Below are 25,058 nucleotides of genomic sequence, written 5' to 3' on the forward strand. Positions count from 1 at the left end.
TGATGTGGACAAGATCTCCCCTGCCAATGGTTTTGATATAGGAGACTATAGAATCCTTGTTTGGAATCCTACCATGAGACAGCATCTTACCTTACCCAAACCGAACTCATGTTCAAGCATAAATGTAGCTGTTTTAGGATACGGTTTGGTTGATAATGAAAATAAAGTATTGTGTGCATCTCAAACCATCATATATACATTGGGACCTCAAGACTCACTTGAGTGTGAATCAAAACAGCAATTTACATTTCCCCATATCGTCCTCCATAAGACAATGAGTATAGGTATATACACATCATGTGTATAATCAAAGCCAAGATACGTTATATACTTAATGATACTTTTTAAATAAGAAGAAAAGATACTTAAGAACAATGTGTTTAACATTATGATCCAAGGAGAAACCGTACAAGGATGGTCTATTGTCAAAAACACCACTCTCGAAGATTTCTATTGTCACATGAGCCACAGTGCGAGTCTCTTGTCTCTAGAGAACGCTCCTCGCCATGTTTCTCCTATAGTCTCTTGTCTTGTCTTTAGAGGAAGTTCCTCATCAGTGAGAAATCCAAGCTACTACTTGAGCCCATCCAGATCTTGAATTCATATAACTCCAAAATCTCTTCATTATTCTTCATATGTTTCTCTCATATTATCTCTTTCAAGCTCAGAATCATCATCTTCGCTTCCTTCACTCCTACGTCCCACTCTCCTTCTCCTCCCTCTCATCTCAACCGCCATTTCTCTAACCTTACAAGAACTGCTCCTCTCCATCTTCCCCGCCAAAACATCCACAACATCCATCTGTCCCCAACCCACCAACCTGTTCCTCAACATCTCAACCGTGGTCGAATACGGCGGAATCCCATCGTCAATCATCATCTCAAAGTACCTGCAAGCCTCCTCTAGCTTCCCTTTCTTCCTCACCAGCCCATGGATCATCACAGTATACGTACCAACCGCCGGATAAAACTTCCTCTCGCTCATCCCTTCCCACATCTCCGTGGCCCGGTCGAACCTCCCTATCCTTATCAGCAGCTTGAGAACCATATTGTAAGTGTGCCTATCAGGTAAACACTTGTTTCTGTCCATCCTAGAGATCAGGTTCGTCGCGCGGTTCACCTCGCAGTGGTCGCAGTGGTAAGCCATTATCGAATTGTAAGTCCAAGTATCCGGATCAGCTCCTCTCTGAATCATCTCGTCCAACATTAAGTAAGCATCATCAACCTTCTCCTTCTTGCATAGCGTCTTTACAATGTGGTTGTACGTGTACACATTAGGCACAAGCTCGTACCTCTTCATCCTATCAAGAACCTTATAAGCCGAGTGAACATCTTCCGCGTCGCAGTACGCGTGGATGAAAATCGCGTAGCTGTAAGCGTCGGGCTCGAGCCCGAGCTTACCCATTTCTTGAAACATCTTATACGCTCCGTCGACGTCACCGGACTTACACAAAGAGTCCAAAAGAGCGTTGTACGCAAGCAAATCGACTTTGCAGTTTCTCTCAAGCATTTCATCGAACACCTTGCGCGCACCAACCGCATCTCTCACTCTGGCATAGCCTCTCACCAAGATGCTATACGTCTTCGCGTTCAGCGGTTCGAACCCGTGTTTTTTCGCCTTGTCGAAAACCTCCTGAGCGTGTTCCACGTGTCTCCGATCGCAAAGCGAATGAAGAAGCTGGTCGAGATCGTCGACACTAGGCTTAACCCCAAACTCAACCATTCGATTAAAAGCTCGAATCGCTTCGCTGGGTAAGTTAGCTCTACTGTAAGATCTAAAGACGATCCAAAACACTTTAGGACCAATCTCGAAGTAGTTATACTCTCTAGATTCGATCAAGAAGTCCCAGAGCAGAGCGAACTGCTTGCTGCTGCCGAGGATCTCGACCAAAATGTGGTAACTCTCCGAGCTGGGTTCGAGGCCCGGGACTCGTCTCGCCCAGAGGAAGAATCTGTGAGCGGGGAAGCCGAGGTTTTTGCAGCGTTTCAAGACTTGTTCGATTAGGTTCGAGGAGAGGCGTGGAGAGTAGGAGGTGAGGGTGTGTTCGAGGTCGTCTTTGGGGTTACGGTGATCGCTCAGGACGCGGGAGATCTCGTTTACTAGTTCAGGTGGTGGTGGATCGTGTGGAAGGATACAGAAGAAGCGTAATGAATGAGGTTTTGGGGTTTGGTGAAGAGTGGCGCGGACAAGAGAAGCGAATGTTCGAATCGCCATGTTTGTTGTGTCTGGACAAATGCTGGATCGATTAATATAACGCAAAAGCCCATCATGGGATCTTTATATTATATGTTGGGCCCAAGACTTTTGATTCATCCCTTCTGTTGATGCCATTTTGATTGTAATGTATCTTCTAGTTTAGGATTTGTTTCTGGTTATTCCTCTGCCAAAAGGATTCTTAGTAATAAACCATGTTTGTCCTAGTGTGGAGGTTACAACTTAAGATTGTATTTTTATTTTTTTTAGAACTAGAAAGTCTATCTTACAAAATAGTTGGAAAATTGATCCACCAATAGAAACAAAAATAGGTTTTTAAATAAAAAGAATGATGACTTTCATCAAATTACAAATTCCGTTATTGTATATTTGATATCTTTTTATGGAGGAAGTAAAATTATTTCGAAAAAAAAAAAGATTGTTGTTGGATGATGAATTCTGAAAAAATTTCCACATTCAAACGATTAAAATATATTTGATATATTAATTAATAAAACTGCCGTTAAAAAACTTGGTTATATTCGCTTTCTTTATTTAGTTTTCCATGTCCATTGTTAATTGGTGACTAATCTTGTATTTTATTTTTAAAAGTCTCTAATATCAATATATTGATTAAACCGGAATAATCTGCCATTCATGTCCATGTTTTCTTTAGAATATGTCTATTATTTTCATGTCCATCCCAACAAAGAGATCTAAAAAATTGAAGCAAACGAGTTTTGACAGATTCAGAAGGACTCAAGTAGGATGTGATATGACAAATTATTTGTAAAATGTAGGCATAACAAAGATTTTAAGATAACTTCTTGACATGTTATCCACAAAGGGTGACCAACCAATATAATAGATATTTTTAAAGAGAGATTTGTAATATTTTACTAAAACAAGAGGAGAATTCTAGCTAAATCCTACTCATACGATAATAATACAAAAAAGTCTTCATTTGTTATTTGATTGCTAATTGGCGAAGTAGTGCAGAGTTTCATCAGAACATGTATTAATCACTTTCATCGAGCGACAAAGAATATCTATACTATTAAAGCAGGATCCTATTGTTTTTTTTACTAAAAATACCCTTTTCTTTACAAAGAATATACACTACTTTTCAATATAAATCGTGTCTTAGAAAAGGATTCTCCTGTAATTTTGTGTCTTCCACGAAAATTGGGACTTAATTAGATTTATAAGCCCACGAAAATTGTGTCTTCCACTTGCTCTTAATACAGGCCCACAAAATTATAGTATAAACCACGTTGAAGTATATAGCACTATTGATATATTTCTTTATATTGCATTAAATTTTTTTAACTTGGCCATGAAGCATATGTGATAACTACTCAAATATTTCGTTTCATTTAATTCATTGATATTTACTTGAACACTACTCTACGTATTTCCTAAACCGAATGGGAAAAGGACGAGATTTTTTTATACGATGTAGAAGAAACCCTTTAATCAACCCAAAAATATGAAAATCGGATTAAACCAAAGGTATTACAGTGTAATCACAATTTATCAATTAAAGTAAATATGAACAAAGTTCTGTAAAATTTTTTTTTTTAAATATTTATCTCTTAAACAACAACTAATTTACATATCGTTTGGATACCAATTCTGTTCTAAGTATATTCTTTAACTAATTCCGTAATCTTCGTATTCAATTTAAAAATCTAGATCATGGGGACTATTCATAATTTTAACAACATAATGTTCCCTATTCGATACCTATAATAAATGTAAAAGAATATCCTGGGCTTTCATACTGGTAATTGAATTTTCCTAATATTAGCAATTAATGATATCGATAATATAATGCACAAAATCTCGTGAGATGCAATCTACAGAGTATGCTACAAGTTTCTCCAAAAAACCTAAACAAATTCCCCATAACCTCTTCCTATTATAAATAGCAACGTGTCTACCTAATCAAGCCCACACAGTCAAACAAACCAAGGCTTCTAAAATTAAACTCCTAACATCGAGTGCTTCTAACGAAAAAGTCACCGGAATTAATGACTTGAGGCCATGGAGATACACTTGGTTTGTTCATGTGACAGTTCTATCAGGGGAAACCATGAGATACAAAATACATGCCTCATGAAAGAAATCATACTTGGAAGTAAGGGACGACTTTTTTGTCGCCATTAGTGTATTATATCCACAAGTGGAGTTCGTCGTCATCGGTTCAACGAACTTAGTAGAAATATGTAAGTGCCATTGCTTCCTCTCCATCGTTTTGACTTTTTGAGTTTTCTCATGTTCTTCTCAGATCGGCCGAATCACTTACAAGAAGAAAAAGGCTACAAATAAACGAGGATTTTAACGAGTGTCTCGAGCATGTTTATATAAGAAAAGACCAAATTAATATGTAATGACATTTTGTATATCATTGTTTTTAACTTTGACTGACTACAGTATATATAAGAAAATATTAAATAAACGAGAAGGAATATATACCTGACAAGGTATACTTCAATAGGTGCGATTGTACTTCTAAGAATGATCATGTATCTCCTTTGGGGGTGGTCCAACTCCTGTCATCAGAAACATTGTTATCGATTGATTAATACTTCTGAAAATAAACATATGCCAATTCTATTTCTTTTTGTGTTGATTTATCTGATACAAATAAAAGTCAGGTTCCAAAGATAGAACTTCTTATGTTACAAAATAAAAAAAAACATCATAATAGTATAACCTTATTGTTTAAAGAAGCATTCTTAAAACAGTGACCAACGTTTTGCTGGATCAAACTCAACAAGACCTCTCAAAAAGCCAACCAGAGCTAACTGGATCTGAGTGTCTATGATAATTCATGAATACCTTGATATTCAGTTTCGTTTGTTTTGCCCCCACCGCTTCATCTTCACTTGATTTTGATGTCGGATTCATCTTGAATTAAACACCAACATGTGCTATGAACATCAGATTTTGGGATGCATGTCAAAAATATTACAACATCTATTTATTAGATAAACAAAAAAAATCAGAAATAATGCCAAAACAAACCTATACATTTCATGTTATGCGTTTTGTCATTCGATAACCTTGGATTCTTCGCGGATCTAAAGAGCTTACAATCTACAAAGCCGTTTCTTGGATCTTTTTTCTGATTATAAAAATAAACTATTCACCTTCTGCATGTTTGAATCCGTCCAATAAAACTCAGTTAGGACACATAAAATAAATGGAACAAAAAAATTTATTACAAGCTTTGTGATTCAGTACCTGCGATTCGAAAGTCTTGAGAACAGATTTTTGTTCTTGAACCGGGTGCTTGCTATTCACACTGAACGTAAGAAATGAGGTCACCGAGCATCTCGGTTTCTCCTGGGATTAAATGAATCGACGCACATCTTTAAAGAAACTTCGAGAGAGACAATTGTTTTTTTTTGTTCAACAAGAGACACTTGGTTTTACTTTCCTTTTCTGTATTGATTTTTAATGTCAACGGTCTGTATATGTCGGGACACCAATTAATTATCTAATTTTGGGCTGGGTTAACTTCAAACAGGTCACCATATGCTTATCGAAGCCCATTTCTTATAAATGTATCTTTTCGGTTTCCCTAAATATTGACATGCATCCATTTTATGTAACCCACAACATTATTTGTTTATTAATTAAAATTTAACCATAAATATTAGATTCGGAATTTCTTTTGCTTTTTTTTTTAGTTTCATCAGATATTAAAATATGCACTGTAGATATAATAGTCTAAAATCTTCTATACTATTTAAGTATAATCTGTAATAGGATTCTGCCATTAGATTTTAAAGTTATTTACAAGAGAATGCCATTATTTAATATAATTTTTCTAACTTTTCCATTTTCTAAAGTAAATTTGCGAGCCATAATTTCAAATGAACAGAAGCCACATATTTTGAGAACAATACTTAATAACATTCTACTTCTTGATACCATATATTTAGATGATTTAAATGTCACTTTACAGTCTAAAAAATCCTAAACCACAAAAATATTACTTTGAACTACACAAACCTTAAACCCTAACATGTATACAAACCCTCGATTGTATAAACATAAAGGATGAGTAATGATTTAAACTTACGCTTATACAAATAAAATATAATGGCAGATTAGATCTATTAACTTAGTGTTATATGAAACATACAAATAATACAAATAATTATTAAAAATTGGAAAATTAAAGTGGTATATTATTTTATCACCCTAAACATACTATAAAACAACAACTACACATATACCAAACACACATAATATATACATTTTTAAAAATATACATGTTATAAAATATAATATGTAAATATAGTTTAAACATAGACATCGTATAAAAAAAATCAATTTGAACATAAATACTCATTTAAATATAAAAATTAAAGAAAACAATTTTAAGTTTTCTGTTTACATTTATCAAATTATTTTATTCATAAAATAAAATTTTAAGCAGAAAAAAACCCGCGCTTTTAAAGCGCGGGTCAAAATCTAGTACCAATATAATACTCAAATGCACGTACATATCTATTAAACTAGGTTTTTATTTGATTAATTGACTTAACTTCTCCAACAACCGTCATTAGACATTAGCAACAACATCACAACGTGCATGTCAGTCCATGTTAAGACTAATAAACAGACAGTTCATATATAAATATATACACACAAACACATTTTCAAGAATCTACTCTGGGAAAAAATTGAAAAAATGGGAAAAGATTTCAAGAGTTTGGTTAGATGCATGTACACTGGGAAGATTAACGATAATGTGAGGAAGCTAAAGATCGCAACCGAAGAACTCAAAGATATTGGAAACAACGTGATGAAAAGGGTCAAGATTTGCGAAGAGCAGCAACAGATGAAGCGGCTAGACAATGTCCAATCATGGCTTAGACAAGCCGACACTGTTATAAAAGAAGCAGAAGACTTGTTCTTGACGTCTTCTTCTTCTAGCCAAGGTTTGTTATCTTCAAGCCACAAGATGGAGAAGAAGATTTGCAAGAAGCTGAAAGAGGTTGAAGATATTAAGAGCAGAGGAATGTTTGAGGTTGTTGCTGAAAACGTCGTAGGAGGAGGAAGCGGATCTGCGGTTAAGACTAGTGATGAGGAGACCATAGGGTTAGAGGCGGTTTCTGGTTTGGTTTGGAGGTGTTTGACGATGGAGAACACAGGGACTATTGGGTTGTATGGTGTGGAAGGTGTTGGAAAGACAACGGTTTTGACTCAGGTTAATAACAGGTTGCTTCAACAGAAAGCAAATGGGTTTGATTTTGTTTTGTGGGTGTTTGTGTCCAAGAATCTGAATCTCGAGAAGATCCAAGACACGATTAGGGAGAAGATTGGGTTTTTGGATAGGACGTGGACGAGTAAGACCGAGGAAGAAAAAGCTGCCAAGATCTTTGAGATCTTGAGTAAGAGACGTTTTGCATTGTTTCTTGATGATGTTTGGGAAAAAGTTGACCTAGGTAAGGGTTCTAAAGAATTACTTGTGACCCAAGAAACTAAGTGTTTATTTTATTACTTGTGATATAAAGTATTTGTGGTTTTTTTTTTTGGTAAAGTGAAAGCTGGAGTTCCAACACCTGATGCGCAGAACCGGTCGAAGGTTGTGTTCACGACTTGTAGCGAAGAAGTTTGTAAGGAGATGAGTGCACAGACGAAGATCAAAGTGGAGAAATTGGCGTGGGAGCTAGCCTGGGACTTGTTTAAGAAGAATGTTGGAGAAGATACTGTCAAGAGCCACCCAGACATAGCCAAGGTGGCTCAAGAGGTTGCAGCCAAATGCGACGGTCTTCCTCTAGCTTTGGTCACCATTGGTCGAGCCATGACCTCCAAGAAAACGCCACAGGAGTGGCGTGATGCTTTATACATCTTGAGTAACTCTCCTCCTAATTTCTCAGGTAAAATGTTTTGTAAGCTTATCAAGCTATTTTAGTCAGTACATATTTTGTATACTTGGTTTTTTACTAATTATCATTTTTATTGGGTTGTAATAGTTCTCAAGTTACTGGACAGGAACTAGGTGAAGGAAGTTGAGATGATATTCTAATTTGGAGTGTGCTAAGTTACTGGATAGGTTTCTTTGGAAGAAATTGTTTGATTTTTTTTTTGTTTTTAATAATTGTGTATTTGTTATGTAATTTTCGCAATGCTTTTATGTATGAATGAATGTTTCTATTGTCAACAACAACAAAAAAAAAACATCTAACTGACTCCAGTTTAGTGAAACTGAAAATGATAAAAAAAAAAAAAGAAACTGAAAATGATTATATCATGCCTATGTTGAGAAAAAAACATAGACGCATACATACAAGAACAGAGGAAGAAGAAGATGTTTTTGTAACAGCCAGTGATTTTCTAAATCATTTTCTTAAATCTTGATATTTCGCATTTTCATACAAATAAGATTTTACAGTCAACTATATTTTCCACTAATACAATATTTTATTTATTTACCAATCGTTCATTACAAATAAAATTGTTAAATTTATCAAAACAAACAGACGTTTCAAATAACATAATGGTGAACAAGCAAAGTAGCAAACTATATATGATCAAGAACGTAACCTTGTATAATATTTGTCAACGAAATGTTTGAGTCTTAGGACGTTATGGCAAACAATTATTTGATCATCCCACATGCATTATTTGCATGTTTTTCCAATTACAACAACCATTTGACCGCTACGTTTTAACCTTTTTGTAGGTAGCAAGCGTCATGTATTAGCATGCTGTTACTCATGTGGATGAACAGATTAACTAGCAATCATAAAATAAATCAAAAATCATAGTCCAATAGAAATAATTTACCAAATTGACGTAGACAGTATTACTAATAGCTATAGAAAAATTCGTGATGGAATCCAAAAAACATCAACTTTAACACACACAAGTAGTAGTTTGATGAAACTCTAGCGAACTCTTACCGCCCCTAATTAAGGAAAGGACTGAGCTTAGAAGCATTTTGATATACACGGTACAGAAAGTACTATTGTCGCTACCGTCGTGATAAAGCCGCAGAATCACAGCTATTAATGATCTTCTCTATTAAAAGATGAACTAGACCTCGGGTGGGTATTTATTTTATATTTTTAGTTTTTATACTAAATAATATGTTTTTAATATTTAAACATTATCAAAAATTAATATTTGTAGTTGTAAAAATTAAAACTAAAATTTTAATAAAATATTTGATATAAATTTTAAATTTCATAACTAAAATAATATAGAAGTGGGTCATATTTTTTCGACTCCGAAATCTTAGCATCCCTTAAAATAAATAAAATAAATTTATAAATACATAAAATATTCAAAAATATTTAGAATTAAAATAAATTTGTAAAAGAAAAACAATCTTACGCTGTTGTTGTTTATTTTTTATAGCTTAACCCGTGGCCGTATAAATATTTTTTTCACTTTAAATTTATTCTTTGTACTAATAAAACAAGAATTTTATTTATTACTTTGAATAATTATATTTTGTGATTTTAATCGTCTATTATATTACAGTATAGTATATAAAAAATCTAATATTTATAACTAATTAGACTTATATTATGAAATCGTTATACTAATAATTTATTCATAAATTATTTTATATGATATATAAATTGATTTTGATGCTGTTCATTTAAAATAAAATGAAAACTAAGGGTTGCTTCAATTTTGTAGATTGCTTGGTTGCTAATTAGTCTCTTGCGACAAATCAATTGATCAAGAATCTACTTGGAAAATATTATAGATAATATATTTTTCGTAAATATAATAATTAAGGAAAATCTAGGCTCTGGTTTCTATATTTTATACATACAATAAAGACTCCACATTAATTATAGGTTTGGATAGACTATTCTGTTTGGATTCTGAATTTATTGATTTGATTTGTGTAGAAAAATTACAAAAATCGATTTGTATAGATTGTTTGCATTTTATCTTCGGTTATTTTCTCGATTCGGTTCGGGTTCGGTTCGGTTTGGTTAATTCGGTTCAACAATTTGTCCAACCAAAGTAAACCATAATTAGTTCGGTTTGGATCGGTTTCGGTTCGGTTTGAGTTCGGTTCGGTTTTAGTTCGGTTCAATTTTAAAAAAAAAATGCATTGTCACAAAATCATCATGTTGGCAACTATAAAAAATTAAATTATGTTGACTAACTCCAATATAAAACCAAAACAAAAAAACTTTCAAAAACCCAAAACATTTATAAGAGCACAATCAAATCAAAATTAACTATAATAAATAAAAAATTAAAAAAACATGGTAAATAATGCTTCTTAAAAATAAAATATGTAAATTAAATCTAATATAAAACTGAAGCAAAAAAAAACCTTAATAAACTACAAAAAATTTATAAGAACACAACCAAATAAAAATTAACTAAAGTAAATAAAAAGATTAAGATAATTTTTAATAAAGTTAACAATGACTTTAGAGCTAGGATTTAAGTATTATATATTGCTGGTACGTTTTATTCAAATAATAAAAAAGTACATTGGTTACGGGTTTGTATTAATTTGGTTCTATTCGGTTTTGGTTCAGTTCGGTTTGGTTTTGGTTCGGTTCAGTTTCGGTTCGGTTTGTTCGGGTTGGAAAAATCTTAAACCTAACTAGTTGATAATAGACTTTGGTTCGATTCGGATCGGTTTCGGTTCAATCGGTTCGGTTCGATCGGTTCGGTTTGGTTTTTTTGCCCACCCCTAATGTTCAGTAATTAATATGTGTTGATCATTGCACTGCACATTTTACTTCACGAACAGGTGATATCCATATGATACCATGGAGAACGTGATTGAACATTGGACTTTTAAGATTAATTAATATATGATTATATGTATGATAGCAATGAAGACTTGAAGTCATGATTTTTATTTGTCTTAAAAGCTAAAGTAATCCTCCACTGTTTGTATGTGAAGAAGAAAAATGGAAATGCATTTTACCATTTCCATTTTCTCTATTTTTCACACTGTAATTTAGCTGATAAAACAGATTATGTTTAATAAATTGTTTCCGTTCTTTGTAGGTATGAATTTGAATTAGGAAAATGTATTTATTAATTGGAAAAAACAACATTAATTAATGTAAAGATTATTTATAATTTCAATCGAATTAGAGTGTAAATAACTTGCAAAATTAAGGGGTAAATTATATTTGTACTCCTATTTTAATAAGATAGATACTACTTTTATCTACCATAGAAAAGTCTTTTTGGTCCATTTCATCAATTACATATATTTGATTATTTACAATCTATTAAATATATGATATTTCTAAAAAACTTTAATAATTATAATAGATCAATTTTAGCTGTTTAATTAATTTTTATTTTTAGCTATAACAAACTCTTTTGAGAAACAAATCTAATAAAATCTTGCTAAAACAATAACTTTTTTTAAATTAGTGCATTCATATGTTTGGTAATTAATAATTTAATATTAAATAAAAATTCATCATAAAACAAAAAAGTTATGTTATTTTTATAAATTTTATAGTTAAGGTATATTATATTAAAGTTGCACATTTATAAAGTGAATGCGGTCAAAATCTAGTTCTTATTAAAATTAAATATATATTTAACTGAGTTTAGAACTACATTTATTTTCCATAAGATTTGTTTGGGTTCTTATACTCTATATATAGATATTTGCATTATAAATCATTTATTTATGTTAACTAGTGATTTGATATTAGGTAATTGAGTTTTAGTTTATAAAGTTATAAAATTTGTACAAAAGAATGTTTCCTTTTTACCAAAAAAGAAGAAGAAGATATGTTCCCTTAGTTAACAAAAGAAAAAGATATGTTTCCTTGGAAAAAGTTATCAAAATTTTGATTGCATGATCAAATTTATCTTCTTTTTTTAATCAAATATTCTATCTTTATCACCTTTTATCTACTATACATATATATATTAATATATATCTTATTATATAAAGCTTGGTTATTCAAAGTTACTAATTAACACGATCGCGACACGTGTCAGTAAATTTTTTAAGATTGTGACATGTGTTAAAATACATATAACTAAATAAAATCAATCTTATCTTTTTAAAAGATTAAACCAAAAATATTTAAACAATCTTATTATATAAAGCTACTTTTCCTTTAACTTAATGCTAATTTTCCTTTAATGTAAAAGACTTTTAAATGCTAATTAAGAAGTTCATAACCCAAAAAATATATTTACATATATAAAAAACGATTTAAAAAGTTAAAATAAATAAAAAGTAATATTTACATATATAAAAACGATTTAGAAAGTTAAAGTAAATAAAAAGTAAAGACAACTATGAAAGAAATAAAAAAAACTGTAAAGAAATATTAAATGCTAATTTTCCTTTTTTAAAATGTCAAAGAGTGTTTAATGTTAATTTTTCTTTTCTAATCCGGCAAGGCAGTACTCTATTAGAAGTTGTTATGAAGTCAGTGGTTACGGCTTTACCAAATCATGTAATGTTCATGATCTTAATTTTAAGATCGCGACATATGTCAATTATATATTTAGGATTGTGACATATGTTAAATAACAATTTTCTTTTTAAAAATAAAACTAAACCAAAAGAATTTTAGAAGTTAGTTTACTTTTTTTCAAAAAGCCTTAAATAAAAAAATGTAAAGAAATAAATATTTCCATATAAATAATTATTCAATAATATCTTTTTAAACGTGGGTTTAAAATAATTATAAGATACATAAAATTTTGTAAGATATTTTTGTTAAAGATTAAAATATTTTTAAAATATTTTTTCTTATAAACCTATTATAAAAAGTTTTATTCTTCAAAGTTTTCAAGATCACAACACATGGCAATTATATATTTAGATATAACAATTTTCCTTTTACAAAAATTAAGCCAAAAAGTCTTAAACAATTTTGGTTCTTAAACAAGTTTCCTTTTTTAGAAAAGTCTTAAAAAATTAAGCCACACAAGTTTTCAAGATCACGGCACATAGCAATTATATATTTAGATATAACATATGTTAAATAACAATTTTCCTTTTTAAAAAAACGACACATAGCAATTATATATTTAGATATAACATGTGTTAAATAACAATTTTATTTTAAAAGAAAATAAGCCAAAATAATTTTAAACTTAGTTTCCTTTTTCAAAAAATTCTTAAACAAAAAAACCGTAAAGAAAAAAATATTCCCATATAAATAATTATTTAATTATAGTATTTCTTTTTTTCAAACATGAGTTTAGGATAATTATAAGATACAAAACTATTGTACGATAATTTCGTTACAATTTAAAATATTTTCTTATAAATATTTAATAGTATTTTTCATGTTAAAAATATTAAATCAAAGAGAACAGTAAAAATCGTATAAGTTAAACAAAAAATTATTGGGTTAAAATTTTATAAATCCTATAAATTTATTTTAGTTATAATATTCATTTTTAATGAACCTTATTTTCAAGCTCGAATAAAATATATGGATTTAAGATAATTACAAAATCAGTAAACATTGGTTTAATACGAAGAATTTTCTTAGTAACAAAAATAATTAAAAGATGAACTTTTTGTTATATAAAAGTTGGTACCCAAAAGTCCTAATAAGCATAATCATGACACATGGTAATTATATATTTTACATTATTATATGTGTTAAATATCAATTTTTTAAACTTAAATCAAGAATTTAAATAGTTAGTTTTTAAAAAAAAGTTGTAAACAAAAAAAACTGAAAAGAAAAAATATATTTCTATATAAATAATTATTAATAAAGTATTATTTTTTTAAACATGGGTTTAAGATAATTACAAAATACAAAATATCATTAAAAAGTTGGTTATAGTAATTGTTTCTTGAAAGTTAATATTTGATAGTTTTTAGTTTTATGTTAGTAACACATACTAGAAAAAATATGTTCAAAAAGATGAAAATTACGAAAGAAAAGAAGATAGAAAAAACAAATTTAGAAAATGACATTACTTTAACAAAATTTAGAATAAAAATGTGTACTAAAAATATGTATAGTAATTAGAAAATAATATTTTAATTTAAAAAATTAAAATATCATTAAATAAACTATTTTACAAATATTTTAACTTAAAGATTTTAAAATGAAATTTATCTTATAAATTACTATTAAATAATTTTTCAATTTAAATATAATATTTAATAGTTTGAAATATTTTTTTAAATTAATTTTTAGTTTCAAAGTATATATATTTTTAATCATAAAATATTCTTATTTTGCAATTATATTTTGTTGAAAATTTTAAAAATGGAAAACTACTATTAAATAAAATTTATCATTTATCATTAACAAAAATTGTTTTTGTTATCTTAATATATATATTTATGAGATAATAAGATTTCATTAAGATTTTAGAAAAAGAAAATTAGTACTAAATAAATTATTTTTAAAATATGTTTTTTTGTTAATTAGAAAAGGAAAATTTCTACAAACTATTAAATAATTTTAAAATTGTTTTTAACATTAAATAATTTTTAAAATTAGTTGTTTCAAGCTTCATTTTTTATTTTCTTGGTACATATATTTTTAATCATTACATATTTAAACACATATCACAATATTATAAAAAAAATTACTATCAAATAATATTTTGCAGTTATCTTTTGGTTAGGATTTTAAAAATGGAAAATTACTATTAAATAATATTAATAATTCTTTTTTAACAAAATTTGTTTTGGTTATTAACTTATTATATATACTTTTAATTATAAGATATATTAGCACAAGTCACAATTTTTAAATATATAACAGTCATCTGTCGCCATTATATTAATTATCAAATTTGAAAAACCAAACAACTTAAAAAAAAAATATTAAACAAAAATAAATTATAAAATGCAACAAGTACAATAAATTATTTAGTAAAAATCATGAATAAAAACCTATCTTTTAGATAAATAAATAAATAAAACTCATCTATGCACCATGATTATTAATACAAGCTTTGACTTGAATTTATGTATGAAAATATTTTTTAAAATATAAAATAAATCTCACAAAACATATGCAAATCAATCATAAAATTATAATTAAATGATTATTATTTTATGCTTTTTATTGAATTAAACATCAAACAAAACCCGTTGCAACGCAACGGGCTCATATATATATCTATATATATAAAGAAGAGTTGTTTCTCTCCTACTGACACGTCAGACGCCATGTCACAAATTGAGTCTCTGAGCATTCGACACGTCGGATCCCACCGTTTCACTAAAGCGTGATTATATGGGTTTGGGCTTCGCAGGTTAAAACGCATCACTTTATCTTTTGGAAATCGTCTGGACTTTCTTAATCGCGATCTTCTTCGAGTAGTCGACGAAATTCCCAGAAGCTAAATCGCCGATCTGATCTCTGTAACCTCTCAACCTTCGATTAATACATGTTTAACTCTGAGTTTTTTTCGTGATTATCCCTCTTCGCATACCACAGCAAGCGGCCGAAGTTTCGAGTCTAAATATCTCATCCTTCAACAATGGACAGCACAACTCAAACGCGATCCAGAAGAGTTCTAACATCTGATTCCGATGATGGCGACTTCATACACTTTCCTTGCCGATTGAAAGCCATCAAATCCGGTCGCTGCTCTAACACTGCGGAAGTACGTTCAGATTTGTTATCCTCATGTAATTTTAAATTAGTATTGTCATTGTTGTATCTTTTGGAATGTAACATTGTAATTGAGTTGTTTCTGTGTGTGTCTAAAGTTTGTAGATTGTGGTTCACTGGATCAACATAGATTTGCAAGGAACAAAATCTGGGTAATCAATGACAATATACCTCTTCTTTACTCAAACGAGTTCTTAAAAAAAAATCATTAGTTGATCTTCCTCTCAAACCATCAGATGAGGACTTAAAGCAATGGCCTGACAGGTGTAGGTAAACCATCATCATGTCTTTTATGTTCTTTAACTTTATACATTCTGAATTCTATGTGTGTTTCCTTTTTGAGTTCAGGAACTAAATTGCTATAGATGGCGACTCAACATTGCTTTCTTTAGAAACGTCAAAAGAGCCCTCAGATTGAAGGGTTAGAGACATTTGACTACATGGAGAACCTCAGCAAAAAGAGCTTTTGACAGAACAAGGCGACAGTAATAACCTTTGAATCTGATCTGAGGTAAGGATGTAAACATTGATAGTGAAGAACAAGTATTGTTGGTTGATGCATATCAGAATGTTACTTTTTTATATCAGATGTACCAGACTTACTTTGGATCTCCCAAAGTGGTAGCAGTTCTTGACCATGAACGGTAAAAATCATATAACATTTTGTTTTTTCATTACTAGCTTTCCACACGATATGAGTTTCTTTAGTTATGATAGTGATGATGCAGTTGTATGAAAACCATGGGAGAACTCAAAAACTATGGTGGATTTAGGGGACGATAAGTACAAAAGCATACTTTGTGTGGATGATAAGAAGAAAGGACCGGCCGGCTTATATTAATCGCTGTTAAGTCCAGTTTCTGCTTTGATCAACTTGAACTACAGAGGCCAGAGCAGAGGATTCAGATTCTGTATGTTTAAGAATTTCGTCCTAAAAAATATCAAGCTTATTCCTCTGCACGATCTCTGCAGATTTTTATACTGCAACATTGGAAAAACAAAATTGTTTCTTCTCTGTTTTGTATTCCTTGCAACTTTGTTGAAAGAAAAGATATATCCTCCGTACTTTGTTATAGGTGAATCTTACTTTGTTATTGGTGAATCTCAACTTTGTTGCATCTCTCATAATAGGTGAATAGATCAATCTCAAGTTTGTTGCAAGTGTGTGTATATATATATATATATATGTTAAAAGTTTTTGATTTTATTTGTATACTCACAAAAATGGTGTTCTGTAATGGTTTTTAATTAGTAATAACATCATGTCAAGACTGTTAACTCGAACGAGGGTGAAGAATGAAGACGGATCATTTTTATTGTTTACAGAATGGTTTAATGATAGTGTTGAGAGCGAGACTCTAGGGGTGATCAACTCGAACGAGGGTGAAGAATAAAACCCATAAATTATTAGAGATTTCTAAACACAATAGAGACCGGAAGTGTCTCTCTCGGGTATAGTTGTGGGTAGTTATTTTGGGTATTATCTAAATTATTATGTTAAAATTATTCAGGTTTTCAGTGAAACCCATAAACGAAGCTATACTTGGACCGATTAGAAAATAATTGTTTTAGAAAGAGCAAAATGAGTTTTGTTAAAAACTGTATTCAATAACAAAAAACAATCAATATAGTAAATATATAAAAAAATATCGTCAGGATTATATATTATAAGTTAGCCAGTAATATTGATTTCAAATAACATGGTTAGCTTTATTTCCATAAATGATAATGCATATAAGATTCTAAAAAGATTTATATGTATACTCTTTCTCAAAAAAAAAAACATGTATAAGTATAAAAAGTAACGATAATTTCATATTATTTATTTATCTATCTTAAAATATTTGTAGTTATAATGAATAAGTTACTTTTTACATCGTAAAATCATAAGTTTTTCAAAAATGTGTAACGAAAAGAAAAATTTTATTTTTTCATAATAATTAGAAAAATATGATTTCTAAAATGAACAGTTAAAACTGTTGTAAAAACTATAAAATTTAGTACTACTTTAGTTAAAAATAAATTAGATATTTAAAATAATTTGCATAATTTGTTTTTTATTACCCTAGTATATATATAAGGATAGAAACTGAAAGTGCATTCATCAAGTGGATCCTCTGGATCTTGATGATATATATATATATATATATTTCAGCACACGTTATTGTCATTGCATGGATAAAGTGGTGCCGGTAGTCATTGGCCAATTTGCTCCAATCGGGGGGCTTTCGCTCATGCTACTCTCTTGGCCGGCATGCAGAAGATCTTGATGGGCTGCAGATTGTGATCATCATAATTGTTGCAAACGGGTTTGGTATCCTATGTTACTTTCAATCCTTTTCAGTATTCATATTTATTCCAATTCTTCTGCTTTCTTCTTTATTAGTTATTAGCGAATTCTAAGTTGTAAATTTTGTGAGTCTCTTATATATTAATTATATATCAAAATGCATAAAGAATATTATTAAATTAATTATTATACCAAAAATATAACTAATTATCTTTTTATAACAAATTTTAGTTTATATAGTTATAAATCAAATTTATTAGAACATAATATATGTTCTGTATTCTAATTTAAAACTGCTTACTTTCTTTTTTATTTAATTATCAAAAAAAATCACAATATTATTAAATAACTATATTATAAAATAAATATGTATCGACAAAAGTAAAAACATGTTTTATATAATTTGATAAGAATAAGAAAAACAAAATAATGTTTTAAATTAGGATATAAAATTATGAATATCATATTAATAAATAAATTATGTATTTGTTATTCATTTTTTTGTAATTTCACATATATTAATATATTTTAATTAATCGGTTTTATCGATTTATATATTGAATCATATCCATATACCAAAGTTTTTAAAAAATAATTTTCATTAAGTTTCTTTGATAATACATATATAAACCCTTTTTGAAACAAGACATAAAATATCAAAAATGTTTTTTTGGGTCAACCTATAAAAATATGTTTAAAATAGTATATTAAACACTTGCAAGTATTTAATGAAATATCTGTTCTTAATCTTATCAAGTATTTATTTACATGTAATAATCTTTGTCAATGAAATTTTTAACTATCGGACGTTATCGCAACGTGTATAATATTTGTCAACGAAATATTTGAGTTTTGGACGTTATCAACTTATCACAAACAATAATTTGATCCCACATGCATTATTTTCATGTTCTTCCAATTACAACCATCATTTGACCGCTACGTTTTAACCTTTTTTTTCTAGGTAGCAAGCGTCATGTATTAGCATGCTATTACTCATGTGGATGAACAGATTAACTAGCAATCATAAAATCAAAAACACGTAATCAAGTAGAAATAATTTACCATATTGACGACGTAGACAGTATGACTATTAGGTATATATAGAAAAATTCTTGAAGAAATCCAAAAAACGTCAACTTCAATACATACAAGTTCAAGTTGCAGTTTAATGAAACTCTAGCAAACAGCAAACTGTTACCGCTTAGAAGCGTTTTGATATACAAGGTACAGAAGTACTACTGTCGCTACCGTCATGGTAAAGCCACAGAATCACAGCTGCGGTTTCTTCTATCGATTTATTCGTCACATACTCACATCTGCAACCCCAAAGAATAAAATATTATTTCAATGAAAAAAGATAAAGAGTGTGTGTTTATTTTACTTTATAGAATCTCGAATTGTATAAAAACTCAATAATAAGAATAATTTTTTTATTAATCTCTTGAGAAAACTAACTCAAAACTTCAAGATTTTAATCTCAATCACAAAATTTATAAGTTATGCTACACATTAGCATCTCTTTGTATATAACTCATAATTTTCTAAACTCATTAAAAATCATACAAATAGATAATTTTCTATTCCATAACTCGGTAGGAAAATAATAGCTTGCTTTTAAAATACTTCAAGCTTATCCCAACATTCTCCCCTTTAAGATTGAACTCATCTTCACTTACATATTGAACTCTAGCAAGTTTTCTCATTTTCTTGAACTTTAATTTCTCAAATGCTTTCTTCACGATGTCGTTTCTTTGTTCACTTCCGAGAATGTATGCCGATGTAACTCTTGAAGCCATATAGCTTGCTCCATAGCTTCTGTCCCTGTTATGTCTTCAGCTCAACATGACGGTGACACAACAGTCTGTTGTTTACTTGAATCCCAAGTAATTGATCTTCCACCACCAAAAAATATATGTCCTGCCACGCTCTTACCATCATCTATACCATCATCTAGAGCAATTTCATAACCTCTATCAATATCTCCAACAATTAGTATCTCATCAGTTGTATGTATCATACTATAATTCTCCGTTCCACTTTCTTCCTTATTACTCATGTTGAAACGCACTGCCATCTTCCATCTAAAAACTTCAGTGGAGATATCTTCTAATGCAACTTTCAGATTTTTTAACCTCTTATGTTCCACTTGAACGTGTTCTTTCTTTGCTAATTTGAGAGACTGTCCACGTTCCTCTTCCTTCTTCTCTTGCTCTAAAAACTTATCCCACTCCCTTGAAGAAGTTACAAATTCTTCTCGTTTGTCTATAATACAATACCCCAGCTCTTTTTTCTGTGTCTCAATGCCAAAAAAGGGCAACTCGTCCGTGCCATATCTTACTACGCCGCTTTGAATCCTCCTTCACCGTTTTATTCACAATTTCTTCATGCTCTCGGTTTAGCACTTTAACATCAGTTTTGTGTTGACTCCTCAATGCATCCCTTTCCTCTTTTTTTTACATTAACAGGATCAAGCTGGACCAATAATGCATTGGTTTTTCTTTATATAAATTAAAAAGAAATAGATGATATTATTTGACGATCATTCATAAGATAAATAAAGCCCTTACTAAATTTATGATGAGTAATAATGTCTCAACTTACAATAACAAAAATACAAAAAAAAAAAATCAGAGAAGAAATAGAGCAAACCAAACACAATGAAAAAGTTTTTATTTATGTTGAGAAGATCAGGCCAACAATTTCTTAAAACAACTTCTTTTAAAGATTTTTGGAGCTATGGTTGCTCGGGCGGGTCGTGCCCGCCGGGCTGCTAGGGTTGTTAGTGGCTGGACTCATCCCAAGAGTGTTCTTCACAGCGTCCGCTGCTCCTTGTGCCATATTCTTCACTTGCCCTCCTGTCTACACTCCAAAATTAACAGTAAATATGTTATAAAAATCATGGCTATATCATTTTATAATAATAATGAAAAACAAGTAAAAATACCTGTTGAATGACATTGGAGGCCTGAGAAATTAGGGAAGGATTATTCTGATCGTGTTCCGCGTGTGAGTGTGAGTGATGATCAGCACTCTCATTCATTGCGTGTGATACTTTGTTCAAGTACTCTTCCTTCTTCAGCTGTAATTAAAATGTATAATTCTTTTTTTTTTATCTAAATTAAAATGTATAATTCATTTGAGAAAATCCCATTTAGAAAATTGATTTATAGTCAAAGTTTAAGAAATTAGAATAAAAATTTTAAGTTCACTTCAACCCTATAATTTCGGGTCTCAAATATAATTTTGGAAAAATGCAAATCTTATATATATAAAAAAATTGCACAATATGATATCAATAGATCACTCGGTCATCTCATATTATTGTTTTCATCTTATATATGTTGGACATCCAACTATGGCTATATACAATATCCTTCGAAATTTTCCTTTTGTGTTTGTATGTTTACCTGAACTTGACCGGTGGCTTCTCCGGCATTGTAGCTTAGTTCTTGGTTCGACGACATCTTCGTTTTGGATATGTTAATAACTCTCTAGTTCAAAATGTATATTTGTGGAATACTTGAACGGATTGATATGGTATTTATACAATTGGAAAGTTCTATTATAGTAAAACCCTGGATCTAAGCATTCCATTGACACGTAGAAAACAATTTGACGATTGATATGGCCAAATTTTGTGGAGACGAATAGTTTTAGCCTTTTAGGACGTATTATCCCAAGAGTTGCTTGGTCAAGGAGTTGAGGAGGATATCTAAAAATAGGAAGATCCTAAACCTTTTTTCCGGTGACATTTGTTTTCCACAAGAGGCATTATCGATCATAATTAAATACATCAAACTTTTAGAACAAAAAAAGCTACATGGGAAAGAAAAAAACAAGAATTGAGCAATATTTTGTTAATCAAAAGCTATTTTTTTGAATATTACAAAATTTCATTATATAAATAAATTTTGAAGTCATAGAAATAAAACATGCATAGCAATGTGAATTAAAAATATCGCAACAATATATATATATATATATATATATGTCTAACTTTCAATGTGAGAGCTCGAATGCGAAAAATCACTTCGCAAATAGTAGTATAGATAGATATATCGTTTATATCTTTAATGAATAAAATATATAAGTTAAATCCAAAATAAAAACGACTTTAAATTATTTTTATTAGATAAGTGATTAAAATTAATAATAAATAAGAATGATCTAAAATATAAAATATATATTTTAAAATAAAAGATAATTTTTATATATATTGTGTTGTTCTATACTATTATTTGCAAAGTGATTTTTCGCATTCGAGTTACCACGTTGAAAGTTAGACTGGTTAATATCGTTTATACCCCTTATGAATAAAATATATAAATTAGCTCCAAAATAAAAAGACTTTAAATGATTTTTTAAAATTATTTTATTAGATAAGTGATTAAAATTAATAATAAATAAGAATTATCTGAAATATAAATATATATTTAAAATAAAAGATAATTTTTATATATATTGTGTTGTTATCTTAAAATATATTTTATAAAAGTTTAAAATTAAAAAAAAACAGAAAACAAATAAGTAAACACTAACCAAATACAATTATTAATTTGATATAATTGAAAAGAGAATATTGAATGATTTTTAAGATTTATTTATTAATAATGAATATAGTGTACAATAAATTTTGAATATCGTTAATACCCTTAATGAATAAAATATATAAATAGCTCCAAAAATAAAAACGACTTTAAATTATTTTTATTAGATAATTGATTAAAATTAATAATAAATAAGAATTATCTGAAATATAAAATATATATTTAAAAATAAAAGATACTTCTTATATATATTGTGTTGTTATCTTGAAATATTTTTTTTATAAAAATTTAAAATTTAAAAAACAGAAAAAAATAACTAAACATTAATCAAGTACAATTATTATTTGATATAATTGAAAAGAGAATATTGAATGATTTTTAATATTTATTTATTAATAATGAATATAGTGTACAAATAAATTTTGTAATAATTTATAGGTAAGAATTTTCAAATTAAAACATATACAATAATTGGTTGAAAAAGGAAAACATAAATAATAATTTAATATTATAGTATTTTAACTAGTAATGAATGTATTAATAAATAACTATAAAATGTTTATGCCTGCATGAATAATTAGATTTATTTAATATCATTTCTATATAATTAGCCCTTAAACACGAATTAATTATAATAAACAACTAGATTTTGACCCGTCCTTAAAAAGGGCGGGTATTTTCTTGTTGGAAAATTATTTTACGTAATAAAAATTATGATTTTTGATAAATTATATATTTAAATTTTATGAAATTTATCTTAAATTTACTTGTATGACTTATTTTTATTATTTTAAATATGACTAAATTTTTGAAGACTCTAGATAATTCTAATCCGTAATATAATTTTATTTATTGAACCCGAAGTTAAACTTATTTTACATTGATTTTTTTAATTTAAATAAAATATTTTATATCTTCAACACTCTCTGTATTGAAAAAAAGTATTTGTGCATTTCAAAACATTTTCTATAATTTTATTAAATTTAGTTTATGTGATTTAGTTTTTATTTTAAATGAAACTATTTTTTAAGATGTTGAGATAATTCAGACCCGTATTATGATTTTGTTGATTTAATCATTTGTTATTTAAACTTGATTTTCTTTTGAGGTTTCATTTAATAAATGCTTTCAAATAATTACTAACGTGAAAGATTTTTTGGAAAGATATGGTGCAAATATTTAAGAAACAAAATGTTTAAAAAGGCTAAGAACTGAATTATTAAATACTATTTACTGTAATTACAAAATAATGACTTTTTATTGGTTGCAAATACTGCTGGCAAAAAGGTACATACAATATTTGTAATTAATTGAAAAAGTCAAGACCATATTCATAAGAAATATTTTAATAGTATTAATGTTCATGCCTAACTGATTTTATAAACTGATAAAAAATTGTTTATTTAGTAAAATAATTATATTAAATGAAAAATTAAGTGACAGTAAATGTAACACATTTTTATTTTTATTTAAGTTATTATTTTATTCATAAAAACATGGTTTTGAATAATATTTTTGGTTACGTTATTTTCCACCGGTTGAAACAAAAATAATTTTTTTTACTAAATCGAACATTTAACCATATATAAAATTTAGTTATTTACATTTTTGATTTTATAATTGGCACAAAATCTATATTGATTAACTAATAAATAAAAATCTGCATTATTATTATTATGGTAATATAATTAATGATGTATATTATCGTTAAGGTAATATAATTATTAAAATTATTAAGCTAATTGAAATATAGAAATACAATTAATGTAATATAATTAATGATGTGTATTATCGTTAAGGTAATATAATTAATAAAATTATTAAGCTAACTAAAATATAGAAATATAATTAATGTAATACTATTCATGTTTCCAAACAACTTTCATTTAGAATACTATACTTGTTTCCAAACATCTCCAAAGTATACTTCAACTTTAATAATATAGATATTCAAAAAGGAAAAAACCGTTTTTGATAAAACTCATGTTTTCTGTATCATTATCCAAATTAATGTTATCTTTCAGTAAGATAACTTATGAAAATATATGTTGTCAAAAAAAAACTTATGAAGATATATATTTATTAGGTAAAAAGGAAATTTAATTATAAATTAAAAAGCTGTTTGGGTTGCTGACAAAAAAATATAAATAAAAAAAAATCATTTAGTCGTTTTAATAATTATAAACTATGTTTTGATAAGTATAACTGAAGATCTTGATAGTTGATGAAACAAAAAAAATTAAAAAAATACAGCAAACATTGTATATAAAGAGATTTCTATAATATTTACATATTTCTATTTTTATGCAATAAAAATATATATGTTGTAGTGAATAACTACATTATATAGAAAAAATTGATGTAAAATTCAATGTTGAGTTTATAAGTGTATGAAGATATTTAATTTGCTGGCTTTTAAATTTATAATACATT

General features: G+C 28.6%; 2 protein-coding genes, 1 long non-coding RNA gene and 1 other non-coding gene across 5 annotated transcripts; 2 read left to right on the top strand and 2 right to left on the bottom strand.

The window, feature by feature from the left end:
- Positions 1-183: 183 nt before the first annotated feature.
- On the bottom strand, positions 184-2,370 carry LOC108861250 (pentatricopeptide repeat-containing protein At1g52640, mitochondrial). The gene has a single exon (XM_018635085.2). It carries the CDS (start codon positions 2,212-2,214, stop codon positions 625-627), a length of 1,590 nt encoding a protein of 529 aa, XP_018490587.2. The 5' UTR covers positions 2,215-2,370; the 3' UTR covers positions 184-624.
- A 4,531-nt stretch (positions 2,371-6,901) lies between these two features.
- Positions 6,902-8,215, top strand: LOC108859967 (probable disease resistance protein At1g52660). The gene is made up of 3 exons (XM_056990887.1): positions 6,902-7,658; positions 7,755-8,105; positions 8,190-8,215. Exons 1-3 carry the CDS (start codon positions 6,902-6,904, stop codon positions 8,213-8,215), a joined length of 1,134 nt encoding a protein of 377 aa, XP_056846867.1.
- Positions 8,216-15,424: 7,209 nt separating this feature from the next.
- LOC130512656 (uncharacterized) lies at positions 15,425-16,905 on the top strand. Of its 2 annotated transcripts, none has more exons than XR_008946237.1 (5): positions 15,425-15,777; positions 15,884-16,055; positions 16,134-16,296; positions 16,374-16,429; positions 16,503-16,905. It is a non-coding gene; the product is annotated as an uncharacterized LOC130512656 (long non-coding RNA). The 2 variants fall into 2 exon arrangements; XR_008946232.1 differs by having other exon boundaries at positions 16,514-16,905.
- A 3,681-nt stretch (positions 16,906-20,586) lies between these two features.
- On the bottom strand, positions 20,587-21,157 carry LOC108857005 (uncharacterized). The gene is made up of 2 exons (XR_008937501.1): positions 21,023-21,157; positions 20,587-20,937 (listed from the first exon to the last, which is right to left on the bottom strand). It is a non-coding gene; the product is annotated as an uncharacterized LOC108857005 (transcript).
- Positions 21,158-25,058: the final 3,901 nt, after the last annotated feature.

Source organism: Raphanus sativus, chromosome 1, assembly GCF_000801105.2.
Source record: "Raphanus sativus cultivar WK10039 chromosome 1, ASM80110v3, whole genome shotgun sequence".
Lineage (NCBI taxonomy): Eukaryota > Viridiplantae > Streptophyta > Magnoliopsida > Brassicales > Brassicaceae > Raphanus > Raphanus sativus.